Source organism: Lepisosteus oculatus, chromosome 9 (assembly GCF_040954835.1).
Source record: "Lepisosteus oculatus isolate fLepOcu1 chromosome 9, fLepOcu1.hap2, whole genome shotgun sequence".
Classification (NCBI taxonomy): Eukaryota; Metazoa; Chordata; class Actinopteri; order Semionotiformes; family Lepisosteidae; genus Lepisosteus; species Lepisosteus oculatus.
Window position 1 is genome coordinate 10,183,954 of NC_090704.1, and position 15,284 is coordinate 10,199,237.

At 34.8% G+C, this 15,284-nt stretch overlaps 1 protein-coding gene across 7 annotated transcripts in view; it reads right to left on the bottom strand.

The window, feature by feature from the left end:
- The window catches only part of col11a1a (collagen, type XI, alpha 1a), a 106,435-nt gene that overhangs the window by 29,298 nt on the left and 61,853 nt on the right, over positions 1–15,284 (bottom strand). For all 7 annotated transcript variants that reach the window (XM_069194117.1, XM_069194121.1, XM_069194116.1 and 4 more), the window contains 10 exons: positions 14,193–14,237; positions 14,012–14,065; positions 13,855–13,899; positions 12,839–12,892; positions 12,333–12,386; positions 9,492–9,545; positions 8,389–8,496; positions 7,107–7,196; positions 5,383–5,436; positions 1–108 (listed from right to left, as the gene is read on the bottom strand). In XM_069194117.1, coding sequence (XP_069050218.1) covers positions 1–108; positions 5,383–5,436; positions 7,107–7,196; positions 8,389–8,496; positions 9,492–9,545; positions 12,333–12,386; positions 12,839–12,892; positions 13,855–13,899; positions 14,012–14,065; positions 14,193–14,237 — 666 coding nt within the window. The remainder of the gene's footprint in view (positions 109–5,382; positions 5,437–7,106; positions 7,197–8,388; positions 8,497–9,491; positions 9,546–12,332; positions 12,387–12,838; positions 12,893–13,854; positions 13,900–14,011; positions 14,066–14,192; positions 14,238–15,284) is intronic.

Here is a 15,284-nt window from a genome sequence, read left to right on the forward strand (position 1 = left end):
AGGTGCACCCTTTTCTCCTGCTGGGCCTGGGGGTCCCTGGGGTCCTGTACGCCCGGAGAGGCCTATGGGCCCTGCAGGGCCAGCAGCTCCTCTTTCACCAGGTGAACCCTAAAACAGAAAGATGCCACGTCATCAAGACAAATGTGTACTGTACAGCATATAACCTATAAAGATTAGATTAAAAAGATTATGTTTCTATCATTTGTAAGGACATCTATTTATTTAAAATAACTGGAAAACACAAGTGCTGCTGTTGAGCAATCATTGTAATTAACTCAAAATGGAAAAAGTAATATTAAAGGATGCTGTATAGAGTAAATATATTTAAAAAATACAATCAATTCTTTTTGTGCAACATATCATCTGCTGGTCATTGATCCTTGCTTCTCATGTAATGTCTGCTTCAATAACCCACAATATTCAGTCCCTCATAAACCAGCTCATATCCCAGTGGACTGAAAGTTTACCTTTTGTCTCTTTTCAAAGGGAGTGATAAGTCAGACTCCTATTGACCTACATCCATTTTGCCTTGAATAAGATCATAGATGGCAGCCTTAAAGGTTCTCAGTGATATAACTGATCTGTAAAAACACACTTATTTAACCATCTAGAGTACATAGACATACCTAAGATTTTTTATACTGTGGGTTATTTTTCTGAAATAGCGATATAGCACTGATCTTCCAATCTCTCACATGGCTTTAAAATTACTTACAAAACCAGATTCCTGTGTAAAATCTGACAGATTTCTTTTACATTCTCTTTCACTTTTTAAGGGAGTCCGTTCTCTCTTTTTCCAGTTATATTAAAAACATTGTTCAGATAATAGGCATCTGTCATGTCCACATGTACAGCTCTGACACCCTCTATACTCAACTAGACCCACTTTATTATTTTGGACAGATATGCAGCATAATTTCAATAAAAAGACCAAAAACAAACAAAACAGTGTTACTTTATAGTTGCACAATGCACAAGTTAAACCTCATTTAGACCTCATGTATTATGTGCAATTTTAGTCACTGAATTACAAAAATGATTCAACTGATACGATCCTGAAGACCATTCCCTGAAACAATCCCAGACCTAAAAGAATGTCCTACATGGACTGGCTAAAAGAAGCAAATGTTTTTTTTATCTTGAATAGAGAAAACTACGAGGGAGTATAATTAGTGTATTCAAAATCTTAAAAGGTGTTTACAAAAACATCCCAGTCGACTTCTTCAGAATCAAGAATGAAACAAAAACAAGATAAGAGGAACATAAGGGAAAGTGCTTTTTCAACAGAGATCAGGAGGCACTTTATTAGACAAAAGGGTACAAAGGGTTGTGGAAGTCTGAAACAAGCCACCCGGCCATATTGTTTCCTCTCGTTGGAACCTTTATTATGTTAAAATTCAGGCTGTCAATAAACTGTGGCTTCTGCTGGTCTCATACAAATTCTGAGTTGTATTAACTTCTAAAATGATAACATATTTATTACTTTATGTTGGAACAAAGCCTTACTTTATGAATGTGACTGAATGAATTCATGGTTTATACAGTAAATATCTAAACTGTAACTGGATGGACAGTGCTTTACCTTTCACAACTTGAGATAATAAATTAGAACCTAAATTCAACCATAGGAATTGTTCCTCACAGCAAATCTTGTTTTACTTATTCGTCAAGGATTTCACTAATTCAAACATCCATACTGCCCATCTTTGACTATGGTAAGACTATTAACAGAAGGTCTCTAAAGTTGTCTCTACAGTTGGAACATATGATGCCAATGGTGAAAGTCTCTTAACCAGGTTATTATTGTAATTTGGAATTTGTTCTCTGATTACTTATTTGGTTAAAATAAAATCGTATTATTTACATGTTTTTTACAAATCTAACAAAAAAGCTACAACAATTTTGCTAACCATTTTATTATAATTAAAGAACATTAGCTAAGTAGTGGTTCATCTAAAAAAATTGTTCCCTAAATGATTGGGTGTCCAAGATCTAGTGGTGTTTACAGAAAATTCAGTTTATTTTTGTTTTCACTGATGGGCTCCTGAATTGAGTCAACTAAGTGAATTAAAGAGGCCCCTCATTATAAAAGGTCACATGTGTCACATTGCTTTTCTAAAACTCTTAATCAAAGAATTGCTAAACTGTTATGTCATCAATCATGTAAACCAAATGCCATGTTTCCTTTCAAAACAAAAGGTTTTCATATCTATAACAATCTTCTTTTTAGTCTCTAGGTGAACACGGTGAACTATTTTTTACAGTGGGTGTATTTGTGTACTTACAGTATACATTGTAGCATTAATAGGATCTCCAATTAATTTTAGAATGTATTTAATCTTTCTGAACTTAAAGAAATATGTCACACTGTGCTTAAATATGAAACAAATATATATAGAGGCATCTTTTCAGCCTGATGCATATAGAATTGTATTTCCACAAAAAAGTCAATTGCTCTTTATAGTTAATAATTTTTAGTACATTTCTTCGAAACAAAAAGCTTTTTTTTCTATTGTCATGTCTGTACTATTAATATCTATTGTCTGTTTGAATGCTTCAGTCATCCTGTTCATCCCTTGCATTGATTTCTGCCCATTACCGGGGGCTACAGTTCTTTAAACCATGGATGCAGCTCATTTTCCATCTATTTAATTGTCTTTCTTGTTTTCTTACTTTCCAATAATTGCAGTTGAGATGTGTGAATGCAGAAGGCATTATAGACCAACTATATGCAGACAGCCTCCCCAAATCAGACTCGGACCTTAATGACTCTGAATAAGTAATCAACAATTGTTTTGTGAAGCATCTAGTGTTTTATATTCCTTCTGAACAGAAAGCAAAGTGACAGATGACAAATATATTCTTAATTATACATTCTGCCAAACTGTCAAGGCAGTTGTCAAAAGAGTATATGACAGCTTGTTGTACTGCGGTTTTAAATTTAGTGTGTTCTAAGAGATCGCCTCTTCTTTATTTGCAGTGGTTCAAGGGTAATAAAAACTGAAAATTCCAAATGTGAATGTCATCTATGTTCAATCTATCCAACACGTCAGTGCACTTTGGTAAGACTTGAAGACATCAATCTGTGCTTTGATTAATATGCCAAACCAAAATAACCAAGAATCATCTGCACTCAAAAAGATTTCAATCAAAAACGAATCACCATCACTTTGACATAAAAAACACATTGATGTGTCTATCTTTACAGCTGTCTCCTCTCGGTGTTTAAGCGAAGCAGGTTCAGAGTACTTGACTGACGCTCACCAATAATGCTCAAGCAAACTGTGTGTCAGCAGATGCATAACCTCATTAAAGAAAAGGTTGACACTTGAGATCCAGGTGCATAAGCTTTTCTGCTCTTTTGGTGTCATCCATCCATCCATTTTCTAACTGCTTTATCTAGTACAGAGTCACAGGGTAGCCTATTCTGGCAAGCAACGGGCGCAAGGTAATCATGTAAATTTATTACCTGCCAATGCTATAGCTCAGTGTTACAACATAGCAATCGGTCTGCAGTACACAGTTAATTTTCTTTCTCTTCTAAACAGTGACTCTCTGTTTTTCTCTTCTACTTCAAGAGCCTTCCTTCCTGATGTGATTGACGAGTCCTTTCTCCTGAAGTACATTGATGGTTAAACTTGTTATTGCCTCTGCTTACATTCTTCTGATGGCCTGGGCCTGATTGAAACCATCCTCTCTCCATACAAAGGTCAAGGTGGTTGCATTTTGCTGCTGAGCGACAGCTTCTTTTCTTGATGTCGGGATGCTGTATTTCTGTTTTCACTGGTGTCTTGCGTGCATTAGCAGTGAATGCCGATGATCTCACCTCCATCTGTCTACCTTACAGACTGTGCAGTGCTGCTGTTGACCATTAGTACGCACTTAAAAAATTAAAAATGAGATTTGTAATGTGAAAACACCGACAGACAGGTGCTCCTGAAGAAGGCTCCACGGCCGAAACGTTGTGTTTTCTTTCTTCTTTATTTCAGCATGGAATAAACTTATTACTTGTTCCTATATTAGAATATGTATGTCTTGTGGTGTTAATCAATTCTTTTTCAGTTGGAGTAGCACAATAAGCACAGTTGCTCATTGTGCTACTCCATGGTACTATGCAGCAATTAAAGGCCAGGTATTTTGGTGTTAAAAAAACAAATACAAAACATTGATAGATCTTGAAACTATCACGGGGTGAGCCTCAACATATCACAAAGCATGCAGATATAAACTAATCTCAAAGTACAAGGTACTTATTATACAATATAAGTATCAACAATATAAGTATCAACACACCTGAAGTATTAAACATAAATAACGATACAGTATATGATACCTAGCATTTTTCTTTCAGGTTGTAGGGAACAATGAACAATACAAGCTGAGAGCACATTACTTTTAATACAGAAGGTTCCAAACCTAAGACATTTTATGAATTATCTGAACAAGGGACTGGAAAAAAGCGGTTATACATTTCTATTTACTGTTTATTGTTTTCTTTTACTGTTAGGCAGGTAGGAATTATTTTAGATTTAAATATTGTATGTATCTTTTCAAAGGTTTAGTTTGGCTCAGAAACAATTAAGTAAAATCTTTATTTTAAACAAAGCTGGTGTTGCTTTTTTACTTCACAATACTAGTATATATATACTAATACTAATGTAACTAGTATATAATACTAAGTAGTTTATAGTATTCTAGTATTGGCCGTACAATAGTATAGCTGTTACAGAAAATTATATTTATCTGGTGTCTTAAAAAAGAAATAAGACAGGAAAAACTAGCTTGTCATTAGAGCTTTAACAGGCCTTCTGGACATAGTAACTTTCTGGTTGTCACAATAAATCTTTCTTGGCAGCTACAGAAGGTGAAATGTCAGAAGACAGTAATTACTACCCAGATAACTTATTTATCTTTAGGAAGTTTGATTGTAAAAGTTCTTTCATTGAATGTTTAAAGGTTAGAAACTGCCCTCTAGTGCTTGAATTTATCACTGCTGACTGCAGCAAATCAATTAAATACTTAAGGAAAAGCAATTAAAACACATCACAATACAGAATTATGAACAGCCTAACTGAAGTGAGTGATAACCACCATTGTGAAAAATACTTTTTAGTTTTTAATTTGCATATTATATATAGAATGTATATAGTCATTTCTGACAAAACAAAGGGAGCTGTGCTAAAATAAAATACCAAGTACTTCACAACACTATGAAGTACAACTGTGAAGAGAACATCTGAAAAGAAACCATTGTCTGTCGTATTGTGCCTGGTTTTGTTACTGTGCGGATGATTATTTAAAAGGTAGATTTCCTAGTGTGTTCTATTTCCAGGAATTGACCATTTCATCATTGACATGTAACCATGGCAACAAAGTACTTACAACTGGGCCAGGGGGACCCTGTGGACCTTCTGCTCCCTTCAAACCAGCTGGACCCTGTAATTAAAGAATCCAAATGTTTCGATCAAGCCACAGGGGACTAGCAATTGCAACAAATGAACATAGACTTTATACTCTCTTTTTGTAATGAAATATGTTTCATAGAACTGTGTTACAAAAGAGTTCTTTGTATCTGTTTTAAAATTAATATTTACATTAAGTTGTTAGAGACCTCCAGTTGAGGTGTTTGTTATTTATGTGATGCTGGCTGAAGCACAATTACTGTACCTCTTGTTTCCATTGTCAGCAGAAGCATGTCTATTTTCAAGTCAAAGCTTTGCCACAGTTTTATCAAAAACAGCCTTGTAGTCAATTTCTCCACAAAAGCCATGTTAATATGTAAAAACACTCCAATGACTGGCTATATAGGACTGTGCTAGTGAGATTTTGTGAATATTTAGTCCTTTGCTGCACACGAGAATGCAAAATGCCTTTACAAACTCAATTTCATTGCAGCATATTTTGTTACTGGATATAAAAATTAGTTTATGTTTCAAAAGTGCATACAGTACATGTAGTTTCAGTAAAAATATTTTAAAGAACTAAATAATTTTGTATAGGAAAAAATGCAACCTGTATATACTGTATATATTCTACTTGTACATTTCTATTACTACTATTGTATGTTTGATTAAAGTGCTTTGATGATATTCACTTTTTACAATGCTCATAGATTGTTCCTATTGGCCCATATTTTGCCCTGTGGCCAATTCATCATAAAAGACTGAAAGAACGTGGAAATGTAAACACGTGTAGAATGGTAACAAAGACTACAGCCCCTAGGGCAGTCTGTATCCCTGAAGATCAACCAAGGAAGACTGAAAAGGAATCAAACTTTTTGCTCAAGGGTTAAACTTTGTGAATTCACATTGAATAATAATCAAGATAAAGGTATCTAAAAATACTTATAACTGTGAATGTCTAAAAAAAAGGGGTGAAAGATAATTCCAAAATATAAAAGCAGAACAACTCCATTATTATTGCTGAACAAACATCATACATTATTTTCATCAACTCTAAATAGTTCAAATTGGATATTCTATAAAACCAAGACAGAGAACTTATGGAAAACCAAGCATTTCACAAAAATAGTACATCATTCTGTTTTTATGCTTATATAAATTACACCATTATGGTAATACACTTGAAGTAAACAGAATCTGAGGGCCTGGTGTGAACAGCAATTCAACTGGGAGAATAAAAATAATTTGTCCACAAAAAAACAAACAGCAATCAATACACTACTCATGAATTCTAAGCTATTGACAGGCAAAATGGGCAATTTGTAGTCCCCTATGTAACTAAAATTCATTACTAAATACTAACACAGTTGTGCGTGCCGTATTAAAATGTGTAATATAGAGATGTTGTCTAGGTTTCTCACAAAAATATTATTGCTGTGGCTTCAGTGTTTGTGTTTTGCATGAGCTTCCTATGCCATGCCTTTCAAATTCAAAGCTACAAGCTACTGGTTTATGTCTGTCTGCTTTGCTTAATATTTTGTATTTTGTTCCATCCAGTACATACTATCTACAGTACATAACACGATAATCCTTTTTAGTATGGCTCGGTTCTGTATTAATAAGAGGTTAGTTTGGATAACCGTTAATTTCATAATTATATAGAAAAACTTTAAATTAAACTGGCCAATCTGTGGTATTTCTTACCGAAGCTCCTGGAAGACCTCTCTCTCCAGGGAATCCTCGAAGACCAGAAGGACCATCTTTTCCGGAAGGACCTTGTGGGCCTGGATCTCCCTGACAGAAAAGATTACACCCCAGATCATTATTTTGTTCTTTGAACATGATTATTTTGCCAAGATACATGGCAGAAAAAATAACATGAGATTGAAAGCATAAACTAGTCACTGAATTTCATAGGTAAGAACAGTTATTCAATGTTCTCTACAACACTGTTGTCGTTACACATATTACAAACACGTGCCTAAAACGTAAAGAGAAGACAAAGCCAGTAACCAAGAAAGTACTAAATGACTCGAAATGCAATTAAATCATTATCTGAAGCTGTTTTAAAGTGGTCTGCTGATCAAATTCAGGTAATAGAGCTAAATTAGGGGCTTAGACGAACAGATGATTTAATACAGTATAACGCAAAACATCATAACAGCAGGATGCCAGCTGATTTGATTAACAAAGGGCACAAGGAATTTCAAGCAAAGAAATTAATTACACTCCAACAATTAAAAATCTAAATTTCCCCCCAAAAATCTGGTACATTTGCATCACAGGCACAAAGTCTCTAAACAGATGGAAATGAGCCTCTATTCTTTTTCACTTTTTCCTATATTGAATGGATCAATAAGGTGAGAGACAAAGAAGTCGTATCTGGTATCTTAAAACTAACATGGGTAGTCCCAGCAGGATAAGCTTGAGTGGAAGCAGAATACCAATGAGAAAAAGGCTGATAATGTGTGAAAAAAACCCTACCATAGCAGCTATCTTATATTTAGCGGTATATTTGATAAACTATTCAAATCCATACAGGAATTATGAAGATGGGTGATGGAAAACTGCTTTTCCCACAAAACTGTTTGTACTTCCTAAACATGTCCTTCAATAAAATTTCCAAGGATCAGTGTTCTGATCCATCTGACCCACCTATCCTCATAACTACTGTACAAATGATCAAGATCAAAAGACTCTATAACTAACTCTTCCATACTTGATGTTCATTCTAAAATATCTGAAAGCAGATTAAATATATGCACAGAAAGTCACGTGGTGACAAGTATTCAGTTCAAAGGTTTTTCACTGAGGGTCTCACACTTTCACAATTGTCATAACTATTGCCATTGTTAAAGTGCACATTATGATTTCAGGTGGATGTACAGTGATACAATGAAGTTTATTAACCTGTTTTGCACAGCAAATCGTGTTTTCCTGAAGAAACACGGCAGTAAGTGAAGTAAGAGATGGACTTTGTCTTTACCTTTGCTCCTTCCTTTCCTGCAGCACCGGGTAGGCCCTGCTCACCTGGAGGACCAGGAGGCCCAGGGTGGCCTCTCTCACCAATGGGACCTGTTTCTCCAGTAGGGCCCTGTTAGATCACCAAATAAGCTCTGTGTTAGTAAGAACATTTCAATTACAAATTACATTATTCTGTTGTTTGGCTAGATCCTAGTAAAGATGAGAATGACTAGATATGTACTGTATATTTGGCTCATCTGGCTAAGGGAACTGAATCCCCCTCTGTATTGTGAGGATTGAGCCAGGGAGCTGCTGTAAGGGTATAGATGGGGTGGCAGAAACGTTATGAAAGAAATGCGCTATGGGAAGTCCCAGGTGCAAGGCGACCTGAGATTAGGATCTCACCTTCTTCCCAGATTTCTATTATATAGTAGTTTTGTTATAATGCCATTAAGATGAATGAACAATTCAGAAAACCAAAAGAGGTACGGTAGTACACACTATAGTATTAACTGCACAACAAGCAGAGACAATAATATTAAATATAAAGATCAATTTACGATTTTTAATAAAACATTCTAAACTTCCGTTCCAAAACATGAAAGCTGATATGGTTAGAAGGTTATATTATAACGACAACAAATTATTAAATAACACGAAGAAGGACACTTTAGTCAGGGATATAGTGAGAAAAAAATGGATAATTTCATCCACTAGGAAATACTGTAGTACTGTTTAAAAGTCCCATAGTCTTTCTAAGCTACTTAATTAATCCAAAACGATGCAGTACAATATCATAAAGATTCATGACGTATTTAATGAATGTAGGTATAAAGTATAATGAATGCAGATATAATGTGTGAAGGGTTAAATGGTAGCACTGATATCATTCTTTATTGGATTTTTTATTACATACTTCATTAAGTATAACTATTTGTAACTTTAATAATTCCACTGGAATCTGACCTCCCTGAACCATAATAATGTAATTTTAAAGAAAGCAATCCTGCTCCTAGGTTTTGAAGCTAGTACTATGATCACAAGGGTCAGAAGGGCTGTTACTGTGCACTGTGCACTCTTTATTGAGCAGCATGCTGAGGGATTAAGGATCAAGTGTTTACTTACTTGAGGACCAACTACACCTCCAGGGCCAGGAGGACCAGTCTTCCCTTGGAAACCCTGTAAACGAAGCCAGATTTAATTTACACTTTGCTAGTACAGTAAGTATACTGTATATTTAATTAATATGTTATGTTGTTCAAATGCTAGTCACTAAGAATTAAAATGGTGCTTTTCAGAAAAAATCCATTACTATTTTGAAAAATGCACGTTAAAGGTTATATAGTTCTGTTCATTTTGCACTGCAGTATTAATACAATGATCTATACTCCCTTCAACCATAATTATGAATATGCTTTAATATACTTTATTATATCAGTTTTGCTTTCAATACTCTTAATGAAATAATGAAAATAGGCTTTACATTTTTATTGTAAACCTGAATAATAGTTGGATTGTTATTTATTCTTGCTGAAAGTGGCATTTTAAACAATGTAAATAAATGGAATGTCCATTTATTTACAGTTGCTCACTTACCAATTTACCACCTAGTGGTGAGTAAAACTATCATGCTGCATTGAGGCCAAATGAGTCATCCATTTACTGTAGAATTTAATTGTGGCTGAAGTTAGAGTGGCAAAGATTCAAGCAAAAAGAAGTAAAGTAGAAACCAGTGTTACGAACATCCATCCGTCATCAGAAAGCTGTTCATTCCTGGTAAAGGTTGGGAGTAGCCTGCAACTCATTCTGTAAGTATAGCACTACCTGGACAACTGTCCATCATAGGGCATGCATCGGTACGCACATCATTTAGAGACAGCAATTAACATAACCAGCATGTCTGTATGAGGTAGCAGAAAACACATGTGGAGAAGGTTCAAACATGTAAATGCCACTTTGAAGCTCCCCATCCTGAAATCAAATTGAGGACCCAAGACCTTAGTAGCAGTGCTAATTCATGCTATTACACAGCCCAAATACTATACACATAAATTCTGGTGAAATCCAAAAGTCATTTCTTGGAAGCAGGAATGCAATAAAACATTCAGGCATTTTTACTGGCTTATTATTCTAAAAAAACTAATTCTTTGTATGATTATGTTATTTCAGCCAAAATCTCAATGCTATATTTTGCGTAAGTTATGGTAAAAGTGCGAAGGATTCAAATTTTGGAAAAGGATGAACAGAGTCGTGTCAGATTCATCTAAAATTATTCTATTTCCTTTTAAATTGAATGTTTTAAATAAGAATGCATTAAATAATACAATACTATGATGCATAACGAGTGCTAAGAAATCTAACAAAATATCTAAAAGAACAATTCTTTAAAAAAAAACGAATCACGGATGATGGAAAGAGCTACGTCTTGTGGTCAGTTTTAACACAGCTTAAAGCGTGAAAAAAAAAAGATGGCCGCCAGACACAAACAAGTCACAAAAAGGGTCAGTAATGAACTGCAGCTTTGGTGTTTCTGCTGTGATGAAACACAGAATGAGGCTGAGCACAATACAATGGTCTTGGCAAACAGCAAAAAACAGATTTATGGACCAGGAAAAAAAAGAAACAAACATCCATTCACAAAAGCACGCAAGTATAACATTCATTTAGTACAACACTAAAAGAAAATAATAGATGCCATTCCTTTCACATTTTCATAGCTGCTACACATGTCTAAAGGAAGATAATCAGAGTTTGTGAATTCCATAAATAGCCAGCCATGCCAGAAACCAACAAGTACAGAGACAGACTTTATAAAACTTAAAAGAAAATTTCATATTGCTTGTCACATTAATTAGTTTAAAGTCAATTTTTGGTTGAATCAATGGAGCATACAGAAAGATATTCAATGCAATTTGGTTTAAACATGAATGCAACTGTTTGTCAGACGTGTGTTTCTGCTTCTGCTATTAGTTCATGTTCTTTGAAGAACTGTTTGAGAATGCATAAGGCTGTACTGTAAGTATCCTTCAAAATATAGCTCAGTGTACTTTATGTGTGGAGGTATTTTGGTGCTAAAATCAATTCATTTAGTGCAAATCCCCAATGCAATTCATTCGCTAATAAATCAGGCATTATAAAAAGCTTAATGAAGATTCTTATTGATGCATCATTAGCATGAGGAAACAATAATGTGCCAATTCTGGCACTAGAAAATCACTTGGGAAATAAATGATGAAGAAAACTGTTATAGCTGGTAACACTTTATCAAGCCTTTAGCAGTTTTATTGCTTCTTGGCATACTTGAATCAGTAGCCTGAACAGAAAATACAACTAAATAAACTCAGTAGACCTTCATGTTGAAATATTTTAAAGTATTAGTCTGCAAAGCTTATTAAGTACAACAAATCATGCAGTTTGCTATTTGGTCCTAGCAAAAGCATTATTTCAAACAGGTGGTAGAAATAATTGTTTTTGAAAGACAATTTCTGTATTCAATATTTAAATAACAAAATATGAAGCAAGACATACTTTATACAACTCCTTGTTTAAAAACAGCACACTTACTGTATATAGTATGTCAAGCTAACTCCTGACTCTAAAACATTACAGGCAATTTATCTAAAAAATAAATTGCCTCAGTGCAAATAATATATTGTTTGATAAGGATAACAGAAGTATTGTAATATAATTTTAATACTATCAAGTCACCACAGGCATTGTGTAGCCATCCAGCATAGAAAGATACCAAGCTGTCTGACACCTGTCTCATTGGTATTATAACTATTTACTGACTTAGGGAGACAGATCTATCCAGGTGCACAAAAATAGACTTCTTACTACACTATATAGCCACGAAACTGCTGTCCATTTTTCCTCACCCGGCGAAAAATGTCTGCTTAAGTCAGTGACCAGTGAAGTACCCAGGTGTGGTACAGCTTATTGTACAGTGAGAACAAGTATACTTACAGTCTCTCCCCGCTGACCAGGGTGACCAGGCAGCCCATCCTTTCCAGGTGGTCCCTAAAAGCACAACAAAATAGACATAAGCAGTTCTTTTCTGTACTGATTATTGGCACCAGACCAGCCAAAACTTGTATATGAAAACTGTACATGTCTTACAATTGATCTAACGCTCATAGAAGAGGACATGCACAAATTCAATTTCTATTCAATTTCTATTCAAGTTTTTCTATTGGTTACTATACTGGCATTTCTTCTGAAGCTCTATAATTTGGAATATCTTCTGATAAACATTTCCAGGAATAGATTTACTTAATGTAGCTATTTTGGAGAATTACTCTTTCTTCTATATTTGATAAGGCGAAATCTCACATACCGTAGAGAGTTCATAATTCTTAATTTCTATGCAAACGTAATTTCTGTGCATATGGAACCATAAGAGTCTGTTACTTGGATTCAGAATTTGGAAATACGATAGTTATATAGGACATAACAAAAACATAGATATTTACAGGGGGGCCCTTTGGTCCTGGAAATCCAACTGGGCCCTGGGGTCCTTGAGGTCCCTTTAATACAGAGAAAAGATGTAAGGCACAACATACAGTAAAGAGACATACTTGTAACATGCTGGGCGAGTTTTAGAGAAGCTGCACATAACAAAATAAAGCCAGGTCAGCAAATAAAATGAAGCATCCTGCCATCATCAGTCACAGCTAAATTAAGATGCAAAACACTACAGCAAGCAGAAAAGAAAAGTGTGACTTGCAAAACTTATGAATGCATCTATTTACAAGTTGTTTTAAAATCAATAACACTGGCAAAATAAGAAAATTGACTTGCAATGTATTCAGAAAAGCAATCAGGTAGATGCTTTAAACGTAATAGTTTAAAAAAAAATCTTCAAGAAGAAGCACAAAAAGTCAGTTATTGCAATAAGCAGTCTTATTTCTAAAAATAAAGGGTTAAGTATCTTTTTTCAGTGCCACAACTTAAGATTGCAAATCAGTCTTATAACCTTAGCATAAAGGTAGTTTTTAATCACTCCCATAATAATAGTGATCCTGAAATGAAGAAATCTGAAATTGACATTTTGAACAAATCTATTCATTGAAGATCACACTTTGTTTAGCAGAATATACTGTATGGAGGCGTTCTTCATAAAAAAGAAACAAACAACATATAGCGTGTAAACCTGCTTTTATCGGAAAAACGAAAATGAATTCATCTGGTTTTGAAATGTACTGACAGGCAACTCTTCTATGATGCCTTTTAAATTAAAATAAATATTGGTTGCCAGAGTTGACCCAAGGAAAAGGTTTTGCCATTTTAGCTTCAATAAAAGATAAGAAAATAGAGCCATGAAAACAATTAAATCAAACTCACACCCCGCACTGGGAGCTACTGAAAAGATTTCTTGATGTTATAAAGAATACCAACATTGGCTGGAGCTATTGCAAATTCAATATATCCACAGCCGTAATTTACTGTACAACACATTTTCATGTAGACTGTGCTTCGCTGGACTTACTCTTTCACCAGGCGGGCCAGGAGGACCATCGTTGCCCGCAGTGCCCTGTGCAAAGCAACAAACACATTAGGAAGTTAGATATAGTGCATACCGTATGTTCATTTAATTTAATAAAAACATAACTTATACTACATAAGAAAAGTCAAACAATAATCACCTTAGGGCCTGGTTTTCCAGTTGGACCTCTGGCCCCACGAGCTCCTCGTGGACCCTAATTTTGGAGGGAAAGACAAAAAGAGCTCAGTTTCTATGTAATATATTATAAACCAGATTAACTCCTGTTGCCATTGAAGTGACATTCATTAAATTTCTATATAATATAAAGAAGTCTTATGTACCGTTGGACCTCTTTGCCCCCTTGGACCAGGCTTGCCTGCAACACCCTTTCAATGATAAGAAAGAAAAAACAAATCAGAAAGACAGGAAAAAAATTAGCAATACAACACATCAACAAGACCTCATTTTCTTAACATTACGAAGACATTTTACATTTGAAACCCAAATTAATGGATCTTCCTGCGGCAGAAAAAAATAATAATTTCATTGCTGCACTATACAGCCTTACATTACTGGAAAGGTCTGAAACACAGATGTAAAATATTAACGTTCACAAGAATGACGTGCTTAACATTTAAGTCCCAAGCAGTGAAAGGTGTTTTCAAAACAACTTTTTTTTTTAGATAGTCGTTAGTGGGCATATACGTATTGTCTAGGCTGTTTAAGAAAACTAGTGTGTGAGAGTAAAATGTGTTCTTTGGTGCTTGGCTGTTTAAGTAATCTGTCAGTAGGCGTTCTGTCACAAGGCTTCTCTTCAACTCTGATGCTGGGGGAAGAATGTCTGACAGTTTCAACAGTCTCATTCCCTTTGGGATTTCTTGATAATGGGATAGAGGCCAACTCTCTGACCTGTATATATTACATCTGCAGTCTGTGTACTGAGACACTGTACACACTGACATTTTCTGCCGTTCCAGCCCATCAGTCCAGCACTTTTCATCAATTTAAATTGGTGTTCAAAGATTAGACCAAAGACTGGCAGGGTGTAAGTAGAATTTTCTCGTTTGGTATTTTGCTACCAATAATAGTGGACGACTTAAAACATTGTCAGCAATGTGTTATATAGTATATATAAAGAAGTAAGAATCTATATTATTTTTTAAAAATTAAAAACCGTACTTATAATACTTCCTAATTTCTTTGTGATTCACTCAAAGTAAATTAGATGACTTTTTTACTTTCAATCAGTCTGTTTTAACGTCATTATTTCTCAATGTACATGTTTTTCAAGAATATGTAACTTTGGGCTAAACATCTCTTCATGCAATGTATAATAATTATTTGAGTCTAACAGTGATAAATGCATGAACAAACGCATCTTAAAACAGTTCAAAATGTACATGGTTCTTACTCACGTCTTATATTAAACATGC